General features: G+C 41.5%; 2 protein-coding genes and 1 non-coding gene across 6 annotated transcripts in view; all 3 read left to right on the top strand.

The window, feature by feature from the left end:
• The window catches only part of camkvl (CaM kinase-like vesicle-associated, like), a 41,570-nt gene extending 33,339 nt beyond the window's left edge, over positions 1-8,231 (top strand). For 2 of the 3 annotated variants that reach the window (XM_044351627.1, XM_044351629.1), the window contains 9 exons: positions 287-361; positions 1,232-1,370; positions 2,280-2,400; positions 3,039-3,114; positions 3,300-3,436; positions 3,753-3,831; positions 3,927-4,014; positions 4,392-4,400; positions 5,576-8,231. In XM_044351627.1, the coding sequence (XP_044207562.1) occupies positions 287-361; positions 1,232-1,370; positions 2,280-2,400; positions 3,039-3,114; positions 3,300-3,436; positions 3,753-3,831; positions 3,927-4,014; positions 4,392-4,400; positions 5,576-7,030 (2,179 nt within the window). In that variant the 3' untranslated portion in view covers positions 7,031-8,231. The remainder of the gene's footprint in view (positions 1-286; positions 362-1,231; positions 1,371-2,279; positions 2,401-3,038; positions 3,115-3,299; positions 3,437-3,752; positions 3,832-3,926; positions 4,015-4,391; positions 4,401-5,575) is intronic. The other variant, XM_044351628.1, reaches the window with a different exon arrangement.
• Positions 8,232-8,679: 448 nt separating this feature from the next.
• On the top strand, positions 8,680-27,045 carry uba1 (ubiquitin-like modifier activating enzyme 1). Of its 2 annotated transcripts, none has more exons than XM_044351611.1 (26): positions 8,680-8,886; positions 12,114-12,230; positions 12,320-12,378; positions 12,476-12,644; positions 15,470-15,604; positions 15,691-15,797; positions 15,897-15,987; positions 16,103-16,235; positions 16,325-16,422; positions 17,409-17,555; positions 17,901-18,077; positions 18,336-18,443; positions 18,551-18,631; positions 19,862-20,014; positions 21,517-21,682; positions 21,787-21,983; positions 22,340-22,404; positions 22,694-22,889; positions 23,691-23,765; positions 23,873-24,062; positions 24,217-24,302; positions 24,422-24,514; positions 24,918-25,109; positions 25,494-25,595; positions 25,691-25,791; positions 25,906-27,045. In XM_044351611.1, the coding sequence occupies exons 2-26, from the start codon at positions 12,114-12,116 to the stop codon at positions 26,039-26,041; spliced, it is 3,174 nt and encodes a 1,057-aa protein (XP_044207546.1). In that variant the 5' UTR covers positions 8,680-8,886; the 3' UTR covers positions 26,042-27,045. The 2 variants fall into 2 exon arrangements, with proteins under 2 accessions (XP_044207546.1, XP_044207547.1); XM_044351612.1 differs by lacking the exon at positions 8,680-8,886 and adding an exon at positions 10,327-10,562.
• On the top strand, positions 25,259-25,379 carry LOC122983250. Its single transcript, XR_006403641.1, has one exon. It is a non-coding gene; the product is annotated as a small nucleolar RNA U6-53/MBII-28 (small nucleolar RNA).
• Positions 27,046-27,095: the final 50 nt, after the last annotated feature.

Here is a 27,095-nt window from a genome sequence, read left to right on the forward strand (position 1 = left end):
GGGAGAATAAGAGAATGCTTTGTTATTTTTAAATTTCTGTTCATATTCGCACTCACACAATTCATGCAATAACCCTGGCTGCTGTGATAATGTGAGCACAGGTGTTTGTAACTTCTGCTTTGCTCTGTTTTTGAAGTATCTACCCAGCTAAAGAGATTCACACCCACTCAATCTTGTTTGTATATAAGTCTATTCAAATTACAGAGAATGGTTAGCACCTTTCAGTGCATGCAAGACCTTTCACTGTTGCAAGGTTACAGTCTGTGACTCATTTTTGCTGTTTCAGGGTCAACCACCCAAACATCCTTCAGCTGATCGACACATTCGAGACCCGGAAAGAATACTTCATCATCCAGGAACTGTGAGTGTGTGTTTTTACTGTTTCACTATTTATCTTTCTTGTGCAAGCATTCCTGTGTGTGTCTTAATTGTGCGTGTGTGTCTTCATGTACCTTAACACACACAAATCCATCAACTCAAGGGTAGGGGTTCAGTCTATCCTCTTATTACTGTGTGCTCTGTTGCTCTCCTTAGCCACAGAGGAAGATTTTAGATTTGATGAGATATTTGCTCTTGGTAACACTCATCATTACTCAGTGCTCCTGAAGCAATACCTTGCCATAAGAGAGCCTCTACAGAGAGCTTGGGATCGACAGAGTCCTTGTCTCTTGTGACTAGTACCTTTTTCAACATTTGCAGCTTTATTTCTAAGCAATAACATTTATTGAAGCTGCATCGACAACGTATTTCCAAGCTGTTACTGCAATACAGAGAGGCAGACTGCGATCAAAGTTATTGCAGTCATCTGTGTGTGTATGTGTGTGTATGTGTCTGTTCATAGCTCACACTTTTGCCCAAGCAATAGTCCTCCCGCTGGAGGCGATACTCAATGATCACACAAATCATTTATATTCTCTCCAAAGTTAACCAAATCTTTATCGAGTAATGACCAATACTCTAAGTTTTAATTGCTCTGCAGCACTAGCTTGTGGCTAGTTGAAGCAGATTGCCTTACTCATAGACATAAAAACAAGAGTGCGGGGCTTTTGATAACTGTGTTACGGAAAGCTTAAAGTGATTTGCTGTGTTGCAACATGTGGTTAACAGAGGCACCAACTTGTATTTATTTTTATAAGTATATTTGCTCATGTGTGTACCGATGTTTGTGTGTGTGTGTGTGTGTGTGTGTGTGTGTGTGTGTGTGTGTGTGTGTGTGTGTGAATGCATGTAGTGCTACAGGAGGAGATGTATTCGATTGGATTCTGGACCAGGGGAATTACACAGAGAGAGACGCCTCCAATGTCATCAGACAAGTCCTTGAGGCTGTAGCGTACTTACACTCCCTCAACATAGTTCACAGGAACCTGAAGGTACACATTATGGTGTGTGTGGCAGGGTGTGTGTGGTAAGTGCCATTACTATAAAAAGAAATAAAAAGGATGGTGACTTACATTCTAAAAATACAGGAAGAAATATAACAAATAGATTTAAAGAGTGAGTGGCCCTCTTCGCCGTTACGCCCCGGAAAGCAATTTTCTGCATTTAGTCAACAGAATCTCTGAGGAGACACATAAAAGCATTGCACTGCCATCTCAGTTAATGACTCAACATTTGATAGAATTTTTAGCAAGAGAGCAAACACTGTCTTTATGGCTCAATGCTATCTCTAGTGATACACACACACACACACGCACACAAATTCATATCTTTAGCCCTCATTATCAACCGATTAGGGTGGTATAACAGCGTCTCTTGGGCTTCAGACTCCCTCTACTGGTAGAAGCGGGGATCTTCTTTCAATCTGGACTCTTTCATCCTGTAAATCTATGAAACTGAATGAAAACTACATTTTCAGATCAGTACAAATAAATTCATAAACAGGAGCCCAGATGCTTCCTTCACTCAGATAGGTGTGTTTCTCATCATTGTCAGCGACAGATCCACACTGGCAGACAGCAGTCATTTGATGTTTTCAATCCTCAGCATTGTGGCTAGATTGAATCCAACAACTTCATCAAAGTCAAAGCTAGTGATGTTATGCTCAAAGCAGACTATTTGACACAGTTTGTCACACATGTTTCAAGGCCTTGTTTCACCATGCCAAAAATCATGTGACCACCCTAAATGAGGCCTGATTACATCACACTTGTTTCAGAGATACAGGGTGTGCTTCTCAATCTGCCACAGTATTTAATGAACTTTCCATTATTTACCGCCTGAATAGGAGTGTAGGGCTGTACTTGTATGAGAACACTTATTCTGCCCCTCATTTTGTTTAGCTGGAAAACCTGATGTACTACACAGAAAACAATCACAACAAAGTAGTTCTGCGAGATTTCTACCTGTCCAGGTTTGAGAATGGACCCATCACAGAGCCTTGTGGAACACCAGAATACCTGGGTAGGATACTCTCTATTTACCAGTATTTGTGGTTCTGTTTTTATATATAACTTAATTCCTTTATATTTTTTCTGTCTCTCATCTGTGTCTCATCTTATTTTTTTGCTTTACCTTCTGTTGTTTATATGGGCCTGCGGGCATGCTTTAACTTTTTGAGTTCTGTCTTCAACATGCTTTTGAAGATGATAATCTGTCAGAGATAAACTGCCACAGTGAAAAACAATCATTAAACCCAATAAAACACACACACACACAGAATTGAAAGCATCTAACTCTTGCCCGCTTCCCCCTCTTCTCTTTTCATCTCCTCTGTACCGTCTCGCTCCTTTCCCTCTCAAAGGTTTATGTGAGGGCAACTCGGAGTTCAGAGCTGTGCTTTGGCCTGGTTCTCTGTGGTGAAAGGCCAGGACAGTTATTCATAACACTGAGCCGAGTAATTAGACACATAAATAAGGAAAGGGAACAGAGGCCCTGACAGGAAAAAGAATGAGGAAAATTGAGTGTGCAAAGGGGAGCTCTTGCCTGTGCAGGGTAGAATTATGAATGTGGTGGGATGGTTTATAAATGAAAACCCAGGCCATTTGAATCTCTCCTCCTTTCACTGTCTCTCCCTGTCTTCTCTCTTTGCTGTCTCTCAGCGCCGGAAGTGGTGGCTCGTCACCGATATGGTCGTCCTGTGGACTGCTGGGCTGTGGGTGTCATTATGTTCATACTGTGAGTCTCCGTCACTAATTACAAAAGCTATATCTGACCTTCCACAACAATACAAATTGAGCTGCAAATACATTTTCAACTTAATTATTGTTTTGTTTCACAACCAGGAGTTTTGGGGGGGAGGGTTTTTGCATGGTTTTAAAACAATTTCCCTTTCTGCTTTATGTATATTTCCCTTTTTGCAGCTTATCAGGTAACCCTCCTTTTTATGATGAGACAGAGGAGGAGAACACAGATCTACATAATCGCATCATCTTCTGTCGCATTGTTGCTGGCGAATTTGAGTTTGATTCTCCATACTGGGATGACATTTCACCTGCAGGTACATAGCTCCACCACACGATGGCAATAAATACCCAATTCCAATTGAATTTTCAGAGGACGTGCTGGTACCAGAGTTAGAAAAAAGCGTACTGTATGTTTGCCTGAATTTAAAGTAGATAAAAGTAAGATCTTAAATAGCTCAAAATTACCATCATATATCTTACTTTTCACAAACAAATTGTCAGTCAATATCCATGAAAATGTACATTGTCTGTTTTAAAAAAAAAGAGAAAGGAAAAGACTACCTTTTGCTATTTTCTTATGATGTCCCTTAAATTGACCTTTTGACTTTTTTGTTGCTTTTTCTCTTTCAGCTAAGGAGCTCGTCTGTCGACTCATGGAGGTGGACCAGATGCTGAGAATCACAGCGCAAGATGCACTTTGGCATGAATGGTAATTGTGTGCACATATTCGCACACTTCTAACTTCAGCACACACCTACAGGGCTTGCACTCACTTACTGACTTATGGTCTGTCACCTGTGTCAGGATTGCAGGGAATGGTGCATCAGAGAAGAACCTGAAGGATGGTGTGTGTGCCCAGTTTGAGAAGAACTTTGCAAAGGCCAAATGGCGGGTATGAATTCTCTCTCACTCTTGCTTTCTTTGTGTAGCAGTAAATGAAGTTGCTGATGATAACGGCGAGTAAGCAGCAGGGGTAAAGGAGGAGAGACAGGAGGAAGACTAAGGCCAACAATAAAGATGACCGCAGTAAAAATGACACCAGGATAATTGGTTTATTTGTAACAATGATGGCACATAATGTGCTTTTAGTTCAGCATACAACCCTGCAGAGATATGTTTTGAATTTGCATTATATGTTGATTATCATAAGAATGTCATTATGATGTAAATGCTGGAGACCAAGTGGGAAGAAATCGAGATGGTAGTGCTGACCTAACAGCATAAGTAACAGCTATAACCCTCTTCTCTCTTTCCACATATGATTCCCAGGAGTTGAAGGTATTGTAGCTCATTGTGAGGGAGAGTGGAAGGACAGAGCATTGGCAGAATCTCACATTCAGTCTGGCATGATTCAATAACAAAACATCTTTTTTTTATGGCTGAACGTCCTTTTGAATTAAAAAGAGGTACTTACAGGTAAAATAGTCAATAATAATCGACCATTTGGGAAACTCTTCAAGTTAAACCTCAGTCAGCCTTGAGATGTATTGATCATGTTTTGACTGGTGAAGCTCTCGTCACATGCTCTGTTCCTGCCCACTGTCACTCTGCCTGTCCCAGAAGAGATCCATCCACTCTGCCCCACTTTTCCTCATTGGATTAGATCAAGATGTTCAAAGTGGCCCACTCGGTTCCTTTCTTACTCCTCATCTGCACTAGTCTGTGAAACCAGATTGGTATAAACAAGATAATGATCAGCAACAAGAGGGTTTGCTCATTACTTGTGTAGTTTCTAGATTAGTGTAGATAAGGAGAAGGAGAAATGGAAAGGATATGAGGGATGTAGGCCACTGTGGACTATTGAAATGAAGTGACTTGAACTATAAGGCCTTCTGTCATTCCTCTTATGTGAATCCTGGCTCATTGCCCCATACTGTACCTCAGTGTTACATTCAAGTCATACTTAGAGCTGTACAGAAGCTGCTCAGTCAAGCCATATTGCAATCAGTGACATTTCTGTGTCAAAATGGCTTTTCACTTCCAGAGAAACAATTCCCTGGTTTAGAAACAACTTCTAAGCTCACACATTTTCCCTAACTCCTTTGATGTTTGTAGATCGAAAGGAGACAGATGAGTGTAAGAATGAAGGAGAAAGACAAGGAGTTGCTTGGGAAGAATGAGTCTTGAGATTGATTCAAACCAGGGTACAAGATGTCTTATCCTCCTGGAAGTAAATAACTCGCACTAATCTTTCTGCACTGTTCAGTTCACAAGAATCACATCACAGCGCTTAGTATGATGATGCTAAATCATGGTGCCTTGACAAGCTTTTTGTGAAATACTTGTCTTTAAAGCTTATTTTTTATGCTTTGCCACAACCAACTTTAGTATCAGTTTTTTTTTCTTTTAGGGAAACAAGTCAATATGGGTGTTTCTTGCCAAAAGCAGTATATTGTAAATATAAGTCTATTTTATCCTTCTGTCCTTTTTCTTTGCCTCTGTCTGTTTTGCAGAAAGCAATCCGTGTCACCACCTTCATGCAACGACTGAAGAATTCAGAGGCACTGATTGACAGTTCAGCCGAGGTACAGGGCAGTGAGGAGACAGGAGATGGGGAAGGGGGTGTATCCCAGGGGACAAGTGATGAGGGAGAAAAAGGGGCGAGTGATGGAGGTGTGACATCAAGTAACGTGTCTTTAGAGGTGACAGTTGAAAATAGACCAGCAGGTATTGACCAGGATGGAGAAAAACAGGAAGAAGTAAAGATGAGTAAAGGCCCATCTGTAAAAATTTCCCCATCAGATATTCAGGAGTCTCTCTGCCAATCAAATGCAGCACCCAAACTTTCACAGGAGGAGTCTGATAAGATTGGTGCAAAGAAAGCAGCAGGCGATGGAACCAGGAAAATAGCTGCCAATTTGGGTCAAAATAAAGTTGCTCCAGAATCCACACCAACCCCAGTGGTGACCCCTAAACCCCCCAAGCTGACAGACGGTATTTCAGGCACTAAACATCCATCCACCTCCCCTGATCCCAGCAGCAAGCGTAAAATGGCTGCAACACTCCATGGACCTCCACCCACAGCCTCTGCTGCTACAACAGCCTCACCTGAGAATAAGCCAGAAGCCCCGCAGAAGGAGCAGAAGGATGAGACTGACGGAAGCTGGTGTCAGACCCAACTACCTGAGGCAGTGGCAGAGAGGTCAGTGGGAGCGCCTGTCACTCCAGCAATTGGGCCTGGAACTGGGGTGGATGCAGGTCCAGGAGTTAGGCTAAGGGGTGATGCTAGCCCAGTGGTTAGAAAGGATAAGGATGCCAGGAAAACAGACAGATATAGTGCTGAGTTTAGCATAGCCAGGGCAGGTCCTGCGACAGGACAGGGTTGTTATACAGTAGGCAGCTCTGCTAGTTTGGGCCGGCATGCCACACCATACAACCCAGAAGTTGGGACTGTAGGCATGGGGATAGCAGGGAGCTATGGGAGTCCGTACAGTTCTCTGTATACGACTGGAGGAGGGGTAGGGATGTACGGGACTGGGCTACACCATGGAGGAAGTGGGAGTAGCACTACAAGTGACTGGCAAATGGACAGTGTGATTGAGCAGATAGAGAAGCAAATGGCTGCTGTTCTGGAGAAGATTGAGGGAGACATGCCCTCGCTGCTGGAGCAAATCAGTGACTGCCCCCCTGAACCACCACGTGCACGGAGCACACATGCCTCGCCTGCCACCTCCCGTACACGCTCCTCACAACACTCCTCAACTGAGAGCTCGGCCACTCCTCCACCTCTTCCCACCTCTCCCAGGCCTGCGTTGCCTTCTCTCCCTCGCCTTACTATCCCTCCTCCCTCCTATCCCCCACCTTCCCCACCCACACAGGCCGCAGGAGAGCAGGAGGACAGGGATGGACAGAGGGGCACTGCGCGTCCCAGCCAGTCGCCCAGAGCTGGGATGGGCAGGGGGCTATGAAACAGGTGTTCATGATGCAATACACAGCACCTGGAACACTGGATTTGGGGACGAATAAAGTATATCTTGATTTCTCTTGGTCTTGATTAACAGTTAAAACTTGAGAGTTTAAAGACTCACCCAGAAGAAGAATCCACTTGATCCCCAGAAGAAAAGTAACCATGCAGTGTTGTTTGGTTGGTTGACATTGAGGTGACTGGTTAAGAGAGATCTCCCCATGGCATCCAAATACTACATATTATTACTGGAGTGTAGGGGAAGCAGTCCACTGCATCTCTCAATAAATTTCTGCATCTTAAATCCAGATTGTGTGTATCATATGATCACCAAACAACCTCTTCATGCTGAAATCCAAACACTCAGTGCAGTTTGAAAATTTTGCATTCACACAAGTAAGAACAGCATGGTACAATTCTCAGCTAATAGTGAGAGTGAAAAACCTGAGGAAGCGTTATGATTTGCATTGTCCACTACAAATTGTAAATACAGACAGAAAACTGAGTTCCTAATTCTTGCTCTACTCCCATGTTGTAAACTACCTTATGGTCAAACATTTACTTTTTTCAAATCAGCTCATCCCATGTCATTATTTATGTTCCTTTTATTCATGTAGCTATTCATTCTATAGTGAAGTTGCAAAATCATGAGCTTGCAGTCATACAGTTGTACAAAATTATGTGAAACTGGACTGATCAAGCCTTTCCACTGAGATTGAGATTTGTTTCGTCATATTGTGTATTTAAACTTGAACCTTCACTCAAAGTCTTGTGAGTTGCTTCACACTTGTTGGAGAGCCAGGGGAGAAATTCCCTAAATGCAAGATATTGTACAAAGGCTGCACGGTAACACATGCAAACACACACACACACACACACACACACACACACACACACACTCCAACCCCTCTTCCTTTTCCAAAGTTCTCCAAAAACCTTGCCCATAACATTAGTTTTCATTTTTCTTAAATTTTGTTTTGGACACATTCATTTGGTACTGTTAATTGGGCAGTGCTGTCTAGTTGCTCCTTTTTAGCTTCAAGAGTGTAAAAAAGTGTTTTTTTTTCTGAATTTCATTCTGCTTTTGGATCTATGTAGCTCCAGGTTATGTGCTTTTTTCCTGAACAAGTGTTAGACATCCACTATTCTGTCCCTATGTAAACTGTACTCTGTTTGCAAGTCTTTCAATAAAAATCCAAAATTAAGATCTTGAGTGGTTTCATTGGCTGAAAGTTTCTTTTTAACGTGAAATGATAACACCATAAAAACTGTTATTTACATTAAAGTGTCTCAGATGTAATGGGAAATGTGTGTGTGTGTGGGGGGGCGCTGCTTGGTGCTAATGCTGGCAGAACACGCCACGCCTACAAGTCCCATCTGGCTCTGCGTGAACTTCGGATTAATCTATTTGTGAAGGCACAGGGGTGAAAAAAATATTCGAAGTTGCAAACAGTGAATATCCGATTGAAACAAGCAATAGTGTAGAAGTCAATATACATTCGACTTCTAGGTTGTGTGGTTGAAAACTAAGAGTGAATAATAAACGCTACTCGTGACATATCAATCTGATTAACTTTTCGGGGGACCCCCCTGGACCGGAATGATGGTTGTGCCTGTAACGTGCACATGTTGCTGCTTTGCTTTGCTTTCAACTGAAATAGAGTGAGGGGAAACGGTTCGGGAACAGCCGGGCAGGCAGCCGTCCAGCGGAAAAACTCACACACAGCCCGCCACCCTGACACACTTTTCAGGTCGCCACCAACGGCAGAGTTGAATTCTCACGTTGTTTGTTAGGTTTTTTTTGCTTAAATACAAGCCGATTTTTAATACTACAGATCAGGCCGAGTACTATCGGATGTGGTAAGTTCTGCACACTTGTGTAACAAGCTCTCGTCTTGTTCATGTTAGCCCCAGCTAGTTGGCTAATGGTAGCTAGTTAGCTAACGCAGCGGCACAAGAAGGGAAAAAGTCGTTGGGTGGCTAGATAGCTCGAAAGCTAGCTACACACAAGCTAACAACTACGCAGTCGTTTGATCTGCGTTATTGGTAGTCGTTAACGTTAGTTGCCGTCGGCTATCTGAACCATTTCAGCTCTCCACCACGGCTAACCGTCGCTAAAGAGCTACTGTAGCGCAACTGTTAACGTTAAACTAGCATTTGCACATTTGATGTGCACGAGACTGCTGTGTTAATTAATGTTCTGTGATAAGTAACGGTAACTGGAAAGCTAGTTTGCTACAATCATCAAGATGTGCGCAACGTTAAGAGGCAGCCACTTGCTAACTTGCATCACGCAACGTTTGCTAGAAACCCACTGGCAATATTTCATCTTGATAGGTGTATTTTGTTTGGTTAACGTTTCAATAGCACGGCAGTCGATGTTACCACAGTAACGTAATCATCTTAGCATGCCAAGTTAGGCAGCCTGTTAACGTGACATAAATGATTATCATTCGTTTCAACTCTGATAGAATAGTGAAAAATAGTGTTTTTGTAATCAGGTAGCAGTAAGAAGACGAGAATGGGGATCCCCTCGACATGTGTACCCGAGAATATGCGGCCCACTCTTTTTCCTGGGCCTTTGTCATTTACCAGGCACCCCCTCCCCCAATACTCCTCCTCTGCAAGGAATGCTCACCCCTAACCTCAATGTGACTGAGGGCCCAGACGCTCAGCATCACTACAGCTAGCAAGTAGCCCTACCTAATGTTTTACCTGGCTCCATTTATCGTTGCAGCGCCATCAAACATCATCAGTGATGTGTTTTGCTCAACTCAGGAAATAGGTTTATCTCTTCAAACCACAATACACCAATTGGTGTTGCAGTGAGAATACATCCAATTCGCTTACATACCCTAAGAAGTGTTATTTCCTTTCATAATGCATTGTGGCACCTCTGGTGTGAGCTTTGTGTATGCAGTCTAACGTTTGTTCCACGACGAGTCGGCTTCACAAAGATGCAGTTATTGATGTGTGACGGGTCTTTACTTTTAAGAAAGCACAAATAGTTTATACTTGGCTGGAACTCTTCTTGCACTTTGTGTCAGACTTGCTTTGCGAGCGATTTTTTTTTAGAAGAATAGCGGTGTGTTTCTTGCATGGATAGCTGGAGGTCTTGCAGTTCATTGTACAGTAATACATGGCATGCATCTTCTGGCATCAGGGGGCGGGATGAAAGCGCGTTGGCTTTGGCTTCGCAGCCAATGAGCTGAGGGCCTGGCTGAGCAGCGTGCTCAAAAGCCACCCTTTCCTGTTGAATATTTCAGCCCATGCGTCACAGCTCCTCCGCCCCTTTCTCCCCATCTGCCATTTTGGTTTTGTTCCCGTCTGCAGTCGCAAAGCCAGCAACGCAATTACATAGGAGAGACTCTCAGCACAACGACATAGTGACTCGACAATATAGTGCAGACTATATTAAATCCCGCATCGCGTTTCTCCCCCTCGTACTAATCGTCGAAATCATCGTTATTACTGACATCTAGACACTGCTGGAGAGGAGCGGGTTCGCATTGGGAAGGGCCCGAGAAGGATTATTGGTAAGAAAAGGGAAATCAATGGAGCACGAGTGTAATGGCTAGTCTTTCATTTGCAGAAATTGATTATACTGAGCGATAAAGTTAGATGGTGGTGATTTTTTTGGGTCAGGTGCCGGAACATTGAACCACATCGACAGAGGAGCCGTGTTAGCAAGCTGTCAAAATAAACCCGTTGCTGTCTTTTGCGAGCAGGTTGCAACATAGCTACAGCTGCTAGCTTGTAAAGTTGTGTTCCGCACTGGGGGTAATACAGGCCTCGGCCGAGCTGCTAATGGAGAGGCTGGCAGGCTGCTGTTTTCTTGCCTCTAAGTTATTAATGTTCCGGCTCCTGCCAAATCACTTAACTGATTAGTGACACGCAGCCTACTTAATCGGTTTCCTCTTGGTGGTGGTGGCTGATTTTCACCTTTTCTTAAACCTTGAAAGTTTTGAAAATTGGTTTTAGTTACCATATATTGTGTTTAGCAGATAAAGTAACGTTTACAGTAACAGTACTAACTAACCGTGGTGCTCAGTGCTTTGCTGTATCATGCCGGATGCCTTCATTTTCATTTTTGACGAACAGCGACCGCTTAGGTGAGGCTAAAAAAAAATGTACATTTTGTTTTAGCTGAGTGTATTTGCTTAAAACTTGGCCGGATTTATTTTTATCATTAGAAGTTGTAGAAAGTTTTTTTTATATAAATGTTTAAGTTTGACTTTGGTTACTTAGCTGCATTGGATGCGGAAATTGTCGCTGATCCTGTTCGCCGTGCGGTGGGAATGTGTTCGAGATACTGCGGCCTGTTTCACTTCCCGAAGTGACTCGGTTTGTCTGGATTATTGCCTTAATCACAGTGTGCCTGCGTGTTATTTTTAACCGATTATTATCGCTAATAAGCGTGTCTGTTTCTATATATTTATACCGATGATAGTTCAGCGGTTCAGTCCTTGTGTCCACACCTGCTAGCAACGGTGAGGTGTTGCTCACTTTACCGCAGTGAAGTTTTAATGATTCAGCTCTTTTTGTTGAAACGATGTTGGGGGTCCTTAAATACCGGTATAATAAACAATAGTACTACATAAACAAGCCAGCGCTGTCTCTGAGCATGAAAAGGACTGATAATGCTGCTATTCATGTCTCTTCCCAGGCTCAGTTCGTTTTCTAGCAGATTTGTGTTTGGCTTTCAGCCAGCCCAGCTGCTCCCTAGACTAGAAATCCTTTCTCTCCAACATGAAGATGATTGGGTAGCATTTAACTTGGATACTCATCATAATGGAGTCATGGCAGTGAATTATATTTTTCACTTATTTGGTTCTGAGTGTGAGTCTATTGTTGTTTTTTTATTTTTATTTTTTTATTTTTGAAAACCCCTGTGAAATACAAGTGTGGACACTGGGTTGCATCTCTGTTTGATTTAATTGTTAAAGCTGCCAAACTCAAATTATTTCATTTATCCATTGTAAATAAATGAAAACTTTGTATAAAGGGAATGTGAAGTGCCAGGAACAGCTTGTTGTTCTGCCTTGAATGACTGGTGAATGTTCTTAATGGTGTTTGTTGATGCACAGATGTCCAGCTCGCCGCTGTCCAAGAAGCGTCGCGTGTCAGGAACAGAGACGAAGACGGGATCCCACTGCTCCTCCTCTAACTCTGTCAGAACTGATCTGTCCCACACACCTGCCAACGTAAGCACATACACTTGATACATACATATACATTTTGGTTTTAAAAAAAATTACATAAATTGATTGCAACCCCTTTTGTGTCTCTCTAGGGCATGGCTAAGAATGGCAATGATGCTGAGATCGATGAAGGCCTGTACTCCAGACAACTGTAAGTGTTTTCTCTGTATAATTTTTGTCCTAATCAAAAAAAAACAAAGAAATATTTTCAATATTCGTTGCTTATGGTATTTTCTCTCCTTCTTTAGTTATGTGTTGGGCCATGACGCCATGAAGCGCATGCAGAACTCCAATGTCCTAATCTCTGGTATGAGAGGTCTTGGAGTGGAGATTGCCAAGAATGTCATCCTTGGAGGAGTTAGAAGTGTCACTGTGCATGACCAAGGAGTTGCAGAATGGAGAGACCTTTCCTCTCAGGTGTGTGGAAGCATGCACAGATATTCCCATTTTGTAGTAGTACAGGTTTTTTTGTTGTTTCAGTGATTTAGACAGTGGTTCACTTGGTCATTCAACTTAATTTGAGATTCATCTGGTTTTACATAGCCTTTGAACCCGATTACAAAGTGCAGCCTGGCTCTATCTGTTATGAGTCATACATGTTTTATTGTTGCCATCCAAAAAGAGTAGTGCAGCCACCCCCTCCCTTACTAGCCATGGGCTGACCCAGATTTATCAGTGGGTGGCCTCTCCCTGGGTCATAATCACAGTGGAGCTAAGGCCTGTTTTAGGACATTATTACTGTGAGGGATTGTGTTGGTCTATCAGCCTGCGACCCTGAATTCAGACATGTCTATTCAAGGCAGATTAAAATGTGAATAGACTGCTCAGGTGCGTTCATTCAGGAGTCTCAGCAAACACCTCTTTGTGTGAATTTACAGAAGTGTATATGATTAGAGCCTTATGTCAGCTGCTTCATCATCCAGTCTCAGTTTAACCATGTGCCCTCAAACATTTCTATTTCAGCCCCTGGCATTTGTCCCAGGGTCCCTTTCTCATTCAAGTTTAATTAAATAGCCTATTTATATTTCTGTCACTTACTTGACATGTCATCCATCTTTTATAAAAAGTGGCCTTTAAACTACCACTTTCAAAACGGGTCTTCTCCTCTCTGATGTGCTCTTCCTCCCAAACTAAATCAAAATTTTGTTCACCTGGAAAAAAGAGCTTTACAAAAACTCTTCCATCTGGATAAACCTGTCTGTCAGTTTCATGTTTTCCAAACAGTAACATATTCCTGTACAGACATGGTCGGGGGTTGTACAGCAAGATTTTGTACGTTTTACAACAATTATGTATTTGTTTTAAATGATCTGCAAGTATGTTGTCAGACAACTTCTCAAGTATAAAATAAGTGAAATTGGACAACAAAAGACTGGAGAGAAAAAAAACTAGAGCTGCAACAGTTAATCGATTAGTTGTCAACTGTTAAATTAATCACCAACTATTTTGATGATTGATTAACCGTCTGGTGTCAACGATGTTGTATACAACATAAAAGTACTCTACTTACTATTTTTAGAATATCTCTAACAGATGTATGTAGCGACTTAACTGCCCTGTAGAGCACTGTTGAGCCATTACGAGCAGTCACTTGTTGTTATAATCTATTCAGGGCCTTCATAATCCATCATGTTAATTTTGGACACTTCTGAGAAATCACAAAAGTGATAATTTGATGTTTTTTGTGCTTATCTAATATCAACTGTATAAACAACTCTTTCCTGTTTTGGTCGCTGGCAACCAATCACAAGTTGTGTTATTGGGTGGGGACCGTGCGCAAAGAGCTGAACTAATGTCGGTTCCAAAATGTGGTATCGCCGATTTACAAACATGATTGTAGGGATCTATGCTGTGTCCTGAGCATTTAGAAAATCCACTGAAACACGGAAGCGACCATTAGAGAGTAAATAATGTCAAGATAGTCATCTGAAGTTTAATGAGCTACATAAAGACATGATCCTTCCTCTGTGCGCACCACTGGAGCATGAGCATAATCATGCACATAGTGAGATGTGTGTTTGCAAATGTTTTATTACTGAACAGAAATTGAGGAACAACAAGATCAGATTGGTGGAAGGGATGTATCAGGCACAAAAGTTGTTTTCCATTAAACAAAAAACCACACACACCAAGAAACAGATATGGCCAGTTTTGATAAGATAGAGTAATCCAGACTTTGTGAATAGAGATTTTATTTTTTGTTTGTTTGTTTGTTTTTTTTATCTGAGGCATTGGTCTACAAATGTGAAGACAACAGTTGTTTGTAAAAAAAAAAAAATCACCCAGAAACTAATCTGGACAGTTGTGATAAAAATGTAAATAGTTCTGTTTTTCTTTTGAGACTTAATTTTGTTTTTTACCTAAGGCCTTGAGATACAAATGTGAACATGTTAATCAATTGCACATAGTTTGTTTTTGTGGAAAATGGATGAAATGTGACGAATTCAAATTCTGTTTTACTTTTTCTTTTGACTTCATGGTCTTATAACTTTAATGTCATGTGATATCACTGCAGTATATGTTCAAATAGCCCATGTTGTCCTGAAAAAAAAATCAATTACCTGTAATTAACAGTATTGAAATTATACAAATATTTATATATTAAGAGAGTTGTAGCACCAGTAATAGAAATAATAATGTCTCAGACACCAGGTAGTTAATCAGTGTGAGTTTTTTTTTGTTGTTGTTTTTTAAGGAAAAAAGTCAAAATTCTCTGATTCCAGCTTCTTAAATGCAAATATTTTCTGGTTTCGTTAGTCTTCTATGACAGTAATCTGAATATCTTTGGGTTGTAGACGAAACAAGATATTTTGAGGACGTTGTCTTGGGCTTTGGGAAACAGTGATAAATAGTTTACCATTTTCTGGCATTTTCAAGATCAAACAACTAATTGATTAATTGAGAAAATAATCGACAGATTAATCAATTAAAGTAATCATTAGTTGCAGCCCTTGAGAAAACCTGTATGTACTAGTGTAAATACTATATTGAAACACACATTAAATCATTGTGTGGAGTAGTAGGTGACAGAGCTTAAGTTTGACATTTTGTCAGCCAACTGAAAAAGATAGAAAAAGAAGTAAAGTTGTCTTCACTTGTAAACATTTCTTTTCTCTTTCAGATTTATGTGCTCTCTATTCTCCTTTATTATATTTGGCACCAGTTTCCTGGAATTGGCAGTTATTGCTTGATTTACTCGGTATCACTTCTTCCCTTACATTTTACATTTTTTATGTGATCAGTTTTACCTTCGGGAGGAGGATCTGGGGAAGAACAGGGCAGATGTCAGTCAGCACCGTTTGGCTGAACTCAACAACTACGTTCCTGTGACAGCCTACACCGGAGCACTGACCGAAGACTACGTGACCAAGTTCCAGGTATAACTTGAGTAGAAGCTTGTGCTCTATTCATGTCAACATTCAGGAAAAAAGTGTTTGTTAATTTTTCACTTTTTGCAACATAGGTGGTCGTGCTGACTAACTCCACTCTGGAAGAGCAACAGCATGTGGGCGAGTTCTGCCACAGCAAGGGAATCAAGCTGATTATCGCAGACACACGCGGTCTGTTCGGGTAAGATCCTGACCATTTGTTTAAGGTTTACATGAAGTGTATACCCACTTGTTTGTCTGACACTGTCTAATATTTATGTTCATACACTCTGCTCTGTAGCCAGCTTTTCTGTGACTTTGGTGAGGAGATGATAGTCCATGACACCAATGGAGAGCAGCCACTGAGTGCCATGATTTCCATGATCACCAAGGTTAGTGCTGACATCAAACCCAGAAAGTTTTTCAAACCACTTGCTCCTTTCTGAAATAAGGTCAATTTATTTTTAAAAAAACAACAAAAAAACTGTTCATTCTTGGTTTCTTCAGGACAATCCAGGTGTTGTGACATGTCTGGACGAGGCTCGCCATGGCTTTGAGAGCGGAGACTATGTCACTTTCACAGAAGTCCAGGGTATGACAGAGCTCAATGGCTGCCAGCCTGTGGAAATCAAAGTTCTAGGTAAGGCCTAATTCCATTTCAGAAAGACATGTTTCGGTTCGTCTGCCCGTGACTGTTACAAATTGACACGACATGCTCTCTCTGTTCAGGTCCATACACCTTCAGCATCTGTGACACAGCTGGCTTCACAGATTATGTAAGAGGAGGAATTGTCTCCCAGGTCAAGATGCCCAAGAAGATCGCTTTCGTAAGTGGCTGCCATTTTCCACACCATATTATGGCATGATGACACGGCAATAAACTTCTCAAAATGCAACTTTTTTTTCCATTGTACAGTCCCTCCAGGATTTTGCTGAGTTTTTTTTCCAATGAAGAGTCTTAAGTTATGACTTCCTTATGAAAAGCATACTCCATATCACAGAAACAACTATATTTCCATGCTAATTTTTTTTATTTAATGAACATTAGAACCATGGGTTCAAAGTTATATAAAAAAGAAAATAATGTACTCGAGTTTCATTTATAAGCCTTTATTAAATACTTTCACCTCAACATTAGCACCAAATTAAGTAGGTCAATAATACCATTAAAATAAACCTATTAACATAAAAATATAGTCAGTCACAGGCCTCGATGCAGCCACTTCAGTCACAGTAGAAAAGTGACTGTCCAGTGAGGATTTCCGCTCGTACTCTACCACAATGTAACAAATACAAAACCGTTTCCCTCCACTGACATGCAAAACACTTGGGAATAGTTTTGCACGGTCAATGGCAGTAATTTTTGTTGGCAGGTGAGATTTGTCCATCTTCCATCTGAACGTGTGCCTGAATCCTTCCTGAATGCACTCTGCTATGATGCAAGTTACCTCGACACGAAATGCGACAATTAGTCCAATTCACAAGCGGCCTGTTGATTTGGCGATTTCATGTGGAAAAGGTTGGGGTAATTCAGCGAAATTGCAAGCTCTCACGAATATCGCACAGATTTCTTGAATTTGTGAAAATTACTGTGATTACAAAAGCGCAATTTCCTGGAGGGACTGATTATAGACCTCTTGGATTATGACCCTAATTTTCTGATATTTTTTTCTTTATTGCCTCTGATCAGCAAAACAACTGTTTCTAATCTCATCACAGTGCTTTTGCCACATTATTTGCTGTTGCTGTCACTAGTGGAAAAATTTCTGCTGAGTCCAAACTTACTATCTTGCATGCATGTCTTGCTGTGCAGAAATCCCTCTCTTCCTCCATGGCTGAGCCAGAGTTCATGATGACAGACTTTGCCAAGTTCGAGCGTCCAGGACAGCTGCATGTGGGCTTCCAGGCTATCCACGCCTTCCAGAAGAAACACAACCACCTTCCTGCACCTTGGAGCCAGGTAAACCTCACTCGTGTTGGTGGGAATACTACAGTGGCTGGAAGTTACTTTGATTAAATTTAATGAATATGGATTGAGCCCAACTCTTTGCTCTGTGTGATGATGGCCATTTGACTTATTAGAAATATTAGTCATATTGGGGAAACTTGGTGTAAGTAACTACTGTTTTCAGTGTGGTTCTTCTGAATTTAAATAACCTCTATCATGATATGCAGAAACTAAAATCACTGTGCATGAATATTTGTGCAGCACAGCGTAACAAAACATAAAATCATTTAGTACAAGTCGGTTAGCTTTGTTTAGTATTTTGTAACATTTCATAACATGCTGAGGTCTGTCTTTCAGGCTGATGGTGAGGAGCTGTTGACATTGGCCAAGGAGGTGAACTCTGCCCAGACAGGAGCAGCTAAAGTGGAGCAGTTGGATGAAGCTCTTATTAAAAAGCTGTCATATCTTGCTGCTGGTGACCTGGCCCCTGTCAATGCCTTCATTGGAGGTCTGGCTGCACAAGAAGTAATGAAGGTCAGTGGGGAGCTGTGAGCCAATTGAAGCAGATAGGCCAGTCTTACACTATTTACCTGTGTTCTGTATTTTTTTATTTTTTTAGATCATGTTTTCAGTCATAAACTGCTGTTAAGTCAAAGAAACGGGTTCAGTGTTGTGTGAAGTGGTGTTATTCCTCCCTGTGGTTCAACATGTTTGGACATGATGTACTGCTCTATTTGTCTTTCATAAATGCTTTTCAAAAATCTTTACATGCTCTTTGTATTTTTTTTTTAGGCATGCACAGGAAAATTTATGCCCATAATGCAGTGGCTGTACTTTGATGCCTTGGAGTGCCTGGCTGAAGAGGATGGAGTCACTCTCACAGAAGAAGAGTGTGCCCCTGTAGGTGTTCAGAGCAAGTCACACACACACACTCTAATACTGAAGGCGCATGATGGTAACAAATGATGGTGTTAAACCTGTTTTTGTCTCTCATCTTTTTCTCCCAGAGGAACAGTCGATACGATGGGCAGATTGCAGTGTTTGGCACCAAACTGCAGGATATGCTTGCCAAACAGCGCTACTTCCTGGTGAGTCGGCCAATGAAAAACTTTCCAACACGTCCTCTGGCACGCTGTTGCTGAGGGAGATTTAAAGGACGAGGCTGGTGATATTTTTCTCTTGTCAACAAATCCCTAAAGGACCAAAACCAGTAATAATCCTGTGATAAACGATCCTACTAACAAGTATTGTCGGCATAGTTGATGTTTCTCTGTGCAATAAACCTCCATTTGTGTCTAAAAATCATTAAAACCATATCAGGGAGCCACATCATGGCACTGGGTGACATGTTCATTTATTATAGAGCTGCAACAATTAGTTGATTAATGGCGTAGCTGACCAACAGAAGATTAGTCCCTGACTATTTTGATAATTGATTAATCGTTTGTCTCCTTTTTTCTTTTTTTTTCTTTTTTTAAAAGAAATTCAAATTCTCTTGTTCCAGTTTCTCAAATGTGAATATTTCCTGGTTTCTTCAGTCCTCTATGATAGCAAACTGAATATCTTTGGGTTATGGACTGTTGGATGGGACAAAACAAGACATTTAAGGTTGCGCCTTGGGCTTTGGGAAGTGATGATCACCATTTTTTCAGACTGAACGACTAATTGAGAAAATAATCAACGGATTCCTCACTAATGAAAAGTCATTAGCTGCAGCCCTAATTTATTACCATGAACATGGGCCCTGTAGTTTATTTTGAGTTGATTCCACATTCACTGTCCTGGTGCTATAAATATGGACCAAAGCATCAAATCCATGGCTGAAAATAGTCCCTTACAAATGCACTATTTACATCTGTAAAGAGTAATGTTGGCTAGAAACTACAGAACTCATCTTTTAATAAAATTATTAAGGCTTTTTTAAGAATGAAACTATAATATCTGACCTACTTTTGTTTTTGTTAATTATGACTTCAGTGGGAATGAATGGTCTTGGGGCAGAGAGTCACACAGACAGGGGAAGTGGAAAAGTACATAACAGGCAGAATAACAATGTTTTTTTTTTGTCTTTTCGTGGGATTTGTTGACAATAGCAAACAGAATATTTCCAGCCATATCCTTTAGCAATGGAACTTCTCTGACATTGCCACATTACAACATTTTTGACCTGGTATACTGCAGGCACCATCTGTCACTATGGTAGAATACATGGATTTCTCTTCAGAGTACTGTAAACAGATGGTATTAAATGGTTTCTTAAAATGGATCATACAGTAGAGCTAGGATGACTTAACTTGTTTGTCCTTTGACTGTGCCAGGTTGGAGCCGGTGCCATTGGCTGTGAGCTCATGAAAAATTTTGCCATGATTGGACTGGCTTGCGGGGAGGGTGAGGTCATTGTGACAGACATGGATACCATAGAGAAGTCCAACCTCAACAGACAGTTCCTCTTCAGACCATCAGATGTCACGGTCAGTATTACCACAGTATTATATATATTATTGTGCTCATCTGGTGGATAAGAAGCAGCTAGTGCACATAAGTTCACCATTTATTGATTGACTTTGATATTTCCGAGCAGCGCTGCTTATGGATTTCCTGCATTGTAAACTGAGTGCACTTAATGTAGCTGCTGCTAATAGATGATGTCATGGTGCAACATTACATGGAGGAGACGGAATGCTTTGAGTCATTGTTGGTCATCTTTCATCAGAGTATTATTTCTAGGTTTGCTAAATAAAGATGAGACTTTATTGTCCTAGAGGGAAATTTGCCTTGGACACACAATGCTGCTGCAATACAGTTACAAATAATTCCAACAGTACTACACATCATACATCTCATGAACACCGTGATGAAAAAAAAAATACAATAAATGACTCAGGATTAAAAACTGCAAATCAATAAATACTTTGAATTCTGAGATACTCAGAATAAAACGCAGTGACCTTTCAAAGTAGAGGTATTGGAACACTTTTATTGATGTAACTGTCTAAATATTGGAACATGACATTGTTCGCTCAGCTTATTCAAGGGCAACATTGTTTCCAAAAAAAAATTGTGCATTGAAGAACTAGGGCTGTGACGGTATGGATTTTTTTCTTACTGCGGTGAAAAAACATCCCTGCAGATACGCCCCCCCCCCCCCCATTAACATTTCTTTTTTTTTTTTTTTTAGTCTTTCTTGGACTTTACAGTCCAAAAATAGGTTTTAATTGATAAAAGGTCTACATCTGAATGCTAGAACCTCCGTTAATGCTGACCAGTGTGCAGATGATCGCCACGTTCGTACACTTGTCTGTTAATTTAAACACTTAGGTCACCGCCTCAGGTGTTACCGGACAATGAAGCAATCCTGTCCGAGTGGAGAGCAGTTAGCCCGGCTAGCTGGATAGCAGAGTCGGAGATACTCTCATGCCACCACATCTCTGCAAAGATGAGAGCACAGCAGTTTGTCTTTTCTCACCAAGTCTAGTTTATTGTTGATGGGGCGACGTTGGTGAGGAAGATTGACAGGAGAGCTGGTCAACTGGGGTTAGCCTTTAGTCTAGCTTGGATGCCAGCTTGCTTGCCGTGCGTCCGCTTTCTCAGGCACCACTTTTGGCGTCCCCTAGACAGTCGTTCTTGTGGGGCGATTTCTAGACCTTGCAGCCTGGTGCCCAGAGCAAGCAGAGGCAACCCTTTTCCCACATATCTCCATCCTGTTGTGTTGGGCATTTAAAGAAAATTTGTGGTGTTGACAGTAATGAGCTCAACCCCGTGGTAGGTGTCACATGACCACGGTTATTGTCACAGCCTTACGAAGAACCCACAGCAGACAGATGTGCATTAGGCCATAATTGTTTAAATGTCCTATTTACCATCATACAGGGCCACAGCTTTTTTTATACAAGTTTTCTCCTTCTTTAAATTTTATGTGTTCTTTGTTCAGTTTAACTAAATTAATATCATTGGTATGTATGTGTGGTAACAGAAAATGAAGAGTGACACAGCTGCTGCAGCAGTGAAGCAGATGAACCCATCCATCAGGATCACAGGTCACCAGAACAGGGTCGGCCCTGACACAGAGAGGATCTACGACGATGACTTCTTTGAAAGCCTTGATGGAGTGGCCAATGCACTGGACAATGTTGATGCACGTAAGTAAAGCAGAAATTTTTAAAAGTTTTTAAAACATCTTCTTCTCTGTACCTCCTGTATTTAAGCTCTTCCTTGTGTGTGTGTGTGTGTGCCTTTTGTACAGGTATGTACATGGATCGGAGGTGTGTGTACTACCGTAAACCCCTACTGGAATCTGGTACTCTTGGTACCAAAGGCAATGTCCAGGTCGTGATCCCCTTCCTCACAGAGTCCTACAGCTCCAGCCAAGACCCACCTGAGAAGTCCATCCCCATCTGTACCCTCAAGAACTTCCCAAATGCCATTGAACACACACTGCAGGTCAGTAGATACAAACGCACAAAGCTGCTCTTAAGATTGATTTTATGATGTTTTACAAAGTCAAAATCACACAATCACAAACTCATGGTCATAGCATTCTGTCACATATCTTTTTGTTAATTTACTTGACCCAAGAGCTCATGCCATAACTGTATTTAATCATTCATTCAAACATGAGAACTGAAGACTGCAATGTCTCTGAGAATTGTGATTAAATGGAGACATAGATGATTTTATTGCACAACCCTAGACAATGCCACTACCTCACTCTTAATAAAAGTTTTACACACATACTGTACTTCTGACTTACTGAATTGAGTGTATTTATTTTGTTTTCTATATTCTCCTCTATTCAGTGGGCCCGTGATGAGTTTGAGGGACTTTTCAAACAGCCACCAGAGAACGCCATGCAGTACCTCTCGTGAGTAGACTTCCCTGGCATTACTGTAGTCACCCGTATATATCTTTTGCTCTATTCATCATGAAAAATTGTTCAGATTACATTAATAAGAAATTTCTTTTGATATTCACAATTGGAACCAGTGATACTGCCTACAAATATTTAAAGAAACAAAATCCCACATTTAAAACAATTCTTAAACTAATCCTGCTAACTCTGGTGAACAGCAACAGATGTTCAAAACTGACAGCTCTTCGCATGCTTGCATCTAGTTTTTTGATTGTTGTCCTTTATTGGATTGTCCTGGCAGAGATCCTAAGTTCATGGAGCGTACTCTGAAACTTCCCGGAGCTCAGCCCGTGGAGGTGCTGGAGGCTGTTTACAAGAGTCTCGTCACAGACTGCCCCCACAGCTGGGCCGACTGTGTAGCCTGGGCACGCAACCACTGGCAGTGCCAATACAGCAACAACATTCGCCAGCTCCTGCACAACTTCCCCCCAGATCAGGTACACATTGAGCTCACTGCATTCTGAATATCACAGCTGTTTTGGAATCCAAATCTTGATTGTATTGTTAACAAAAAATCCCTTACCATATTGCAAAGTATTGCTCTTGCGCTCCTCTAAGTATATAATAATGAAATAAGTAGAAAGGAGATTGGATGTAGGACTCTCGTCACTGTTGCTGTATGAATCTGATGTTCATTCCTCAAAGAATTGAGTTCACATCACCCTTCTGTATTCATAGCATCATTTTATAATCTCCTGGCCCACTGCACACATTATACAACATGTGTACACTTTCAGAATAACCGGTGTTGTGAATAATACAACACTGTAGTATTAACAAGGCTGTATGCCTGCGATAGACTGATGGTTGTTTTCCTGCCTTTTGCCAATCTGATTGGCTACCGTTCTTCTGAAAATGCAAGTATGGAGGAAAGATTTATGGTATGAACAGAAACTCCTGCTTCCGTTTTTGATGACTCAGAGCTCAGTTATGGTTTAAGATGCTTCAAATATTATGCATAAGGAGGAGGTGCAGATCATGAACCACAATGTGCTCGGTTTGAGGCTGGAAACTTCAGTTGCGTGTTGTTTTTCTTTCCCCTCACTTCCTGTCATGTATTATTGGTTTAATAAAAGCATGCAGTCCTTAAAAATATCTTTTTAAAATGTAATCCATAAGTAATGGGAAATGTTATTTGGCCATTATTGTAAAATATCCATTACCCAACCCTAGCTTTTTATGTTGTTTTTTTTTCTATTTTAGTGCTTAAGTATTAATTTATGATCTGTGGCTTTCAGCTCACTAGCTCTGGTGCCCCCTTCTGGTCTGGCCCAAAGAGATGTCCTCACCCCCTAGAATTCAGTACTAGCAATGTAAGTATGCATTCATTATGCGTTTATGTACGCCTGCTTAAAGCATTATTTGCTCTGAACTAGTCTACCCAGTCTCACGATAATAACAGAACTCCTCTCTTTTGTAGGACCTGCACATGGACTATATAATGGCAGGAGCCAACCTGTTTGCCCAGACATACGGCTTGCCAGGCAGCACTGATCGTGCAGGTGTGGTCAAGCTCTTGCAGGAGATCAAGGTGCCACCCTTTACCCCGCGTTCAGGGGTTAAAATCCACGTCTCTGATCAGGAGCTGCAGAATAGCAATTCCTCTGTTGGTAAGATGCAAATCTGTTTTTGGAGAGGTTATATTCTTAGCTAATGTCTTGCGTGCATATGAATTATTCATTGTTTGTAATAGCTTATACATTAAAGTCGTGGTCATTATGGATGCCGTGAGATTTATGGAACCTCTGATCTGTTTGTATTTAGATGACTCCAGATTGGAAGAGCTGAAGGTCCAGCTGCCTTCTCCTGAGACCTCCCAGTTCAAACTCTGCGCCATTGACTTTGAGAAGGTACACATCTCTCCTTCCATGTCTATGTTTCTCCAATCGCCTTGAGTATAATGATGGTCTTCATCTTCCACTGATTGTATTCTTGTTTGTGTGACTGTGGTGGGCTTTTTGTTTAACAGGATGATGACACCAACTTCCACATGGACTTCATTGTGGCAGCATCCAATCTGAGAGCAGAGAACTATGACATTCCCCCTACTGACAGGCACAAGGTGGGGAAACACATGTTTAAGACCTGGCATTGCCTGTGGGGGAAATAATAACCTACCAACTCCTGATCCTTCATGGCCTATGCTCTAGATGCTGCCCAGAAATTTAGAATTTTCCTGTTATTCTTATAATGGAGGATATGTCTCTGTGACAGTAGTACCCACTGCTTATGAGTAAATCTGACATTGTGAAAAAACTATTTCAAACCCAATAAGTTTTATCCGTTAAAACTAAAATGACAAGAACTCTATCAAGCCATGAAGAAAAATATGTTAAACAACCATTTTTTTACCAATGTTGTGTTCTTTTGCTGCAAATCTAACTCTTTCAAATAACAATGAACCCTTTTTTTTTTCTCATTCTTTCTTTTTTCATTATTCTGGCATTCATCACCATCCACTCCAGAGCAAACTGATAGCTGGCAAAATCATCCCTGCCATCGCCACCACCACAGCTGCAGTGGTGGGTCTGGTTTGCCTGGAGCTCATCAAGATTGTCCAAGGACACAAAAAACTGGAGTCATACAAGAACGGCTTCATGAACTTGGCCCTGCCTTTCTTTGCCTTCTCTGAGCCCATCGCCGCTCCCAGACACAAGGTAAGCAGCTGCACATTTCCGTCACTGCTTGTATCGGACATCTGATGTATCCCCACTGCAGGAAAAAATGTTTTGCTATTAATACTCCCAATGTGTTTCAAGTGTCCTCTGTAAAAGGCAACACAAATGTAGTCATCAGACGTTTTAAGCTCCAATGATGATCCAGCCATGCTAATACTGATGCACCAGGCAGATGCAGTGCGTCCGCCTGGGTGCAAATGAGTTCAGCTCAACTTCTCATGCTGATGCAATCAGTGTGTGCTGAGGAGAAAAATATAATTTATAAAGTTTTTTATGACTTTTAGTAAATGTTTGATGGAAATGTATCATATCTTTCTGTGTGGCTGACATTAGCATCTCATTATCCCAAAATTATTTTTGCAGTACTATGAAATTGAATGGACGTTGTGGGATCGCTTTGAGGTCACAGGGATGCAGCCCAATGGGGAGGAGATGACACTCCGACAGTTCCTGGACTACTTTAAAGTAAGTTCTCCTCATCTCCTGTTTTCAGTTTGTCACAATGTGGTTCCATACGCCCAATAACTGACCCTGTTTTTTGTTGGTTTTTTTTTGGTTAGAATGAGCATAAGTTGGAGATCACCATGCTTTCTCAGGGAGTGTCCATGCTCTATTCCTTCTTCATGCCTGCTGCCAAACTCAAAGAGAGACTGGACCTGCCGTGAGTACAGCGTTCACATGCACATGACTACTTCTCTAGCCTGAGGCATGTAAAGTTTGAATGACTGTTTTTATTCATTGCCATAATGGTATTCCTCTTCTGTGTGTCCCATAGGATGACAGAGATTGTGACTAAAGTGTCTAAAAAGAAGCTGGGCAAGCACGTGAAAGCCCTGGTGTTTGAGCTATGCTGTAACGACCTGTCAGACGAAGACGTGGAAGTGCCCTATGTCAGATACACCATCCGCTGAGCTCCACACTGAACCCACCCACAGGAGGGTGGGGGTTGAGGGATGGGGGGGTGGGGAGGTGGATGTTCTAATTGAAGAGTTGAGGTGGGAATTTCGGGGTGGGTGGGTTGATCCAGGTCAGCTGTATTGGATCAATCATTTTTTTTAGGCCTGTGGTTTGTGTAAACCTGTGCCTGAGTGTACATAGCCCCAGTAAGCTGACTTAAGGATACCTGTATGTGTGTTAGGGATCCAGTTGTGCTCAGCTGTAGGAACAGGGGTGTCACCGGAGGAAGGGAGCATGTATACTGGAACTCTTGATGTTTCTAAGTGGCAGAACCTCTCCGCTCAGTTTAATTCTAAGCCTTAGATCTCTTGGTACTTGATAACCCAACTAGTGTCCCTCAGAAACATCCTGACACTCTTCAGCACCGAAGGAGGAATCTTTTAATCCAGCAAACTGTCTCCCTTCCACTCTACTTGCTCTCTTCCCTCCTCTAACCCCTGTCTCTTACACCTGGCCCCACTTACTGTTTTATTTTATTTTTCAAAGATGCACCTCATTAAGTAACGTTCAGCCAAGAAACCCAAATAAAGCAACACATGTATTGAGAATCAATTTTGCCCCAATGCCATGTCACTGCCCTTAATTATACCTAAAGCCCCAAATTTTAAACCGTTGAACCTGAAGACATTGAAACCCAACTCGACTGCCTCTCCTGACTGGATAATTATCTGAGTATCTCACGCCTGCAGAATAGGAGCCCTTGCCGGTTTGAGGCGTCACCAGGTGTTTTCAGCACCCCTACTCCAACCTCATCTAGCACTCTGTGGCTTTGGAGGGGCTCTTGCACATGACATCAGTTTTTTTTTTTTGTTTTTTTTTTCTTTATTCTCTTTATATTTCATGTGTTTTGTTATTTTCTATTTTATTTTGGGGGGGCAAACTGAGTTTTTGCTCACACACCTTGTAGATCATAAACTGTCTTCTTTCTACTTTGTTAACTCCAAATGACATTACAATATAAGAGCAAGGCAATGAGATGTATCTTGAAATGGGAGCACTTAGTGTGAT

This window comes from Thunnus albacares, chromosome 5 (genome assembly GCF_914725855.1).
Source record: "Thunnus albacares chromosome 5, fThuAlb1.1, whole genome shotgun sequence".
In the NCBI taxonomy this organism is placed as follows: Eukaryota; Metazoa; Chordata; class Actinopteri; order Scombriformes; family Scombridae; genus Thunnus; species Thunnus albacares.

What these genes read in the sequence shown, in the direction of transcription:
- uba1 (XM_044351611.1), top strand. Translation starts at nt 12,114, where the DNA reads ATGTCCAGCTCGCCGCTGTCCAAGAAGCGTCGCGTGTCAGGAACAGAG. An exon ending in GGCCTGTACTCCAGACAACT is followed by an intron (nt 12,379 to 12,475) that starts GTAAGTGTTTTC and finishes CTCCTTCTTTAG; the next exon opens with TTATGTGTTGGGCCATGACG. An exon ending in ACAACTTCCCCCCAGATCAG is followed by an intron (nt 22,890 to 23,690) that starts GTACACATTGAG and finishes TGTGGCTTTCAG; the next exon opens with CTCACTAGCTCTGGTGCCCC.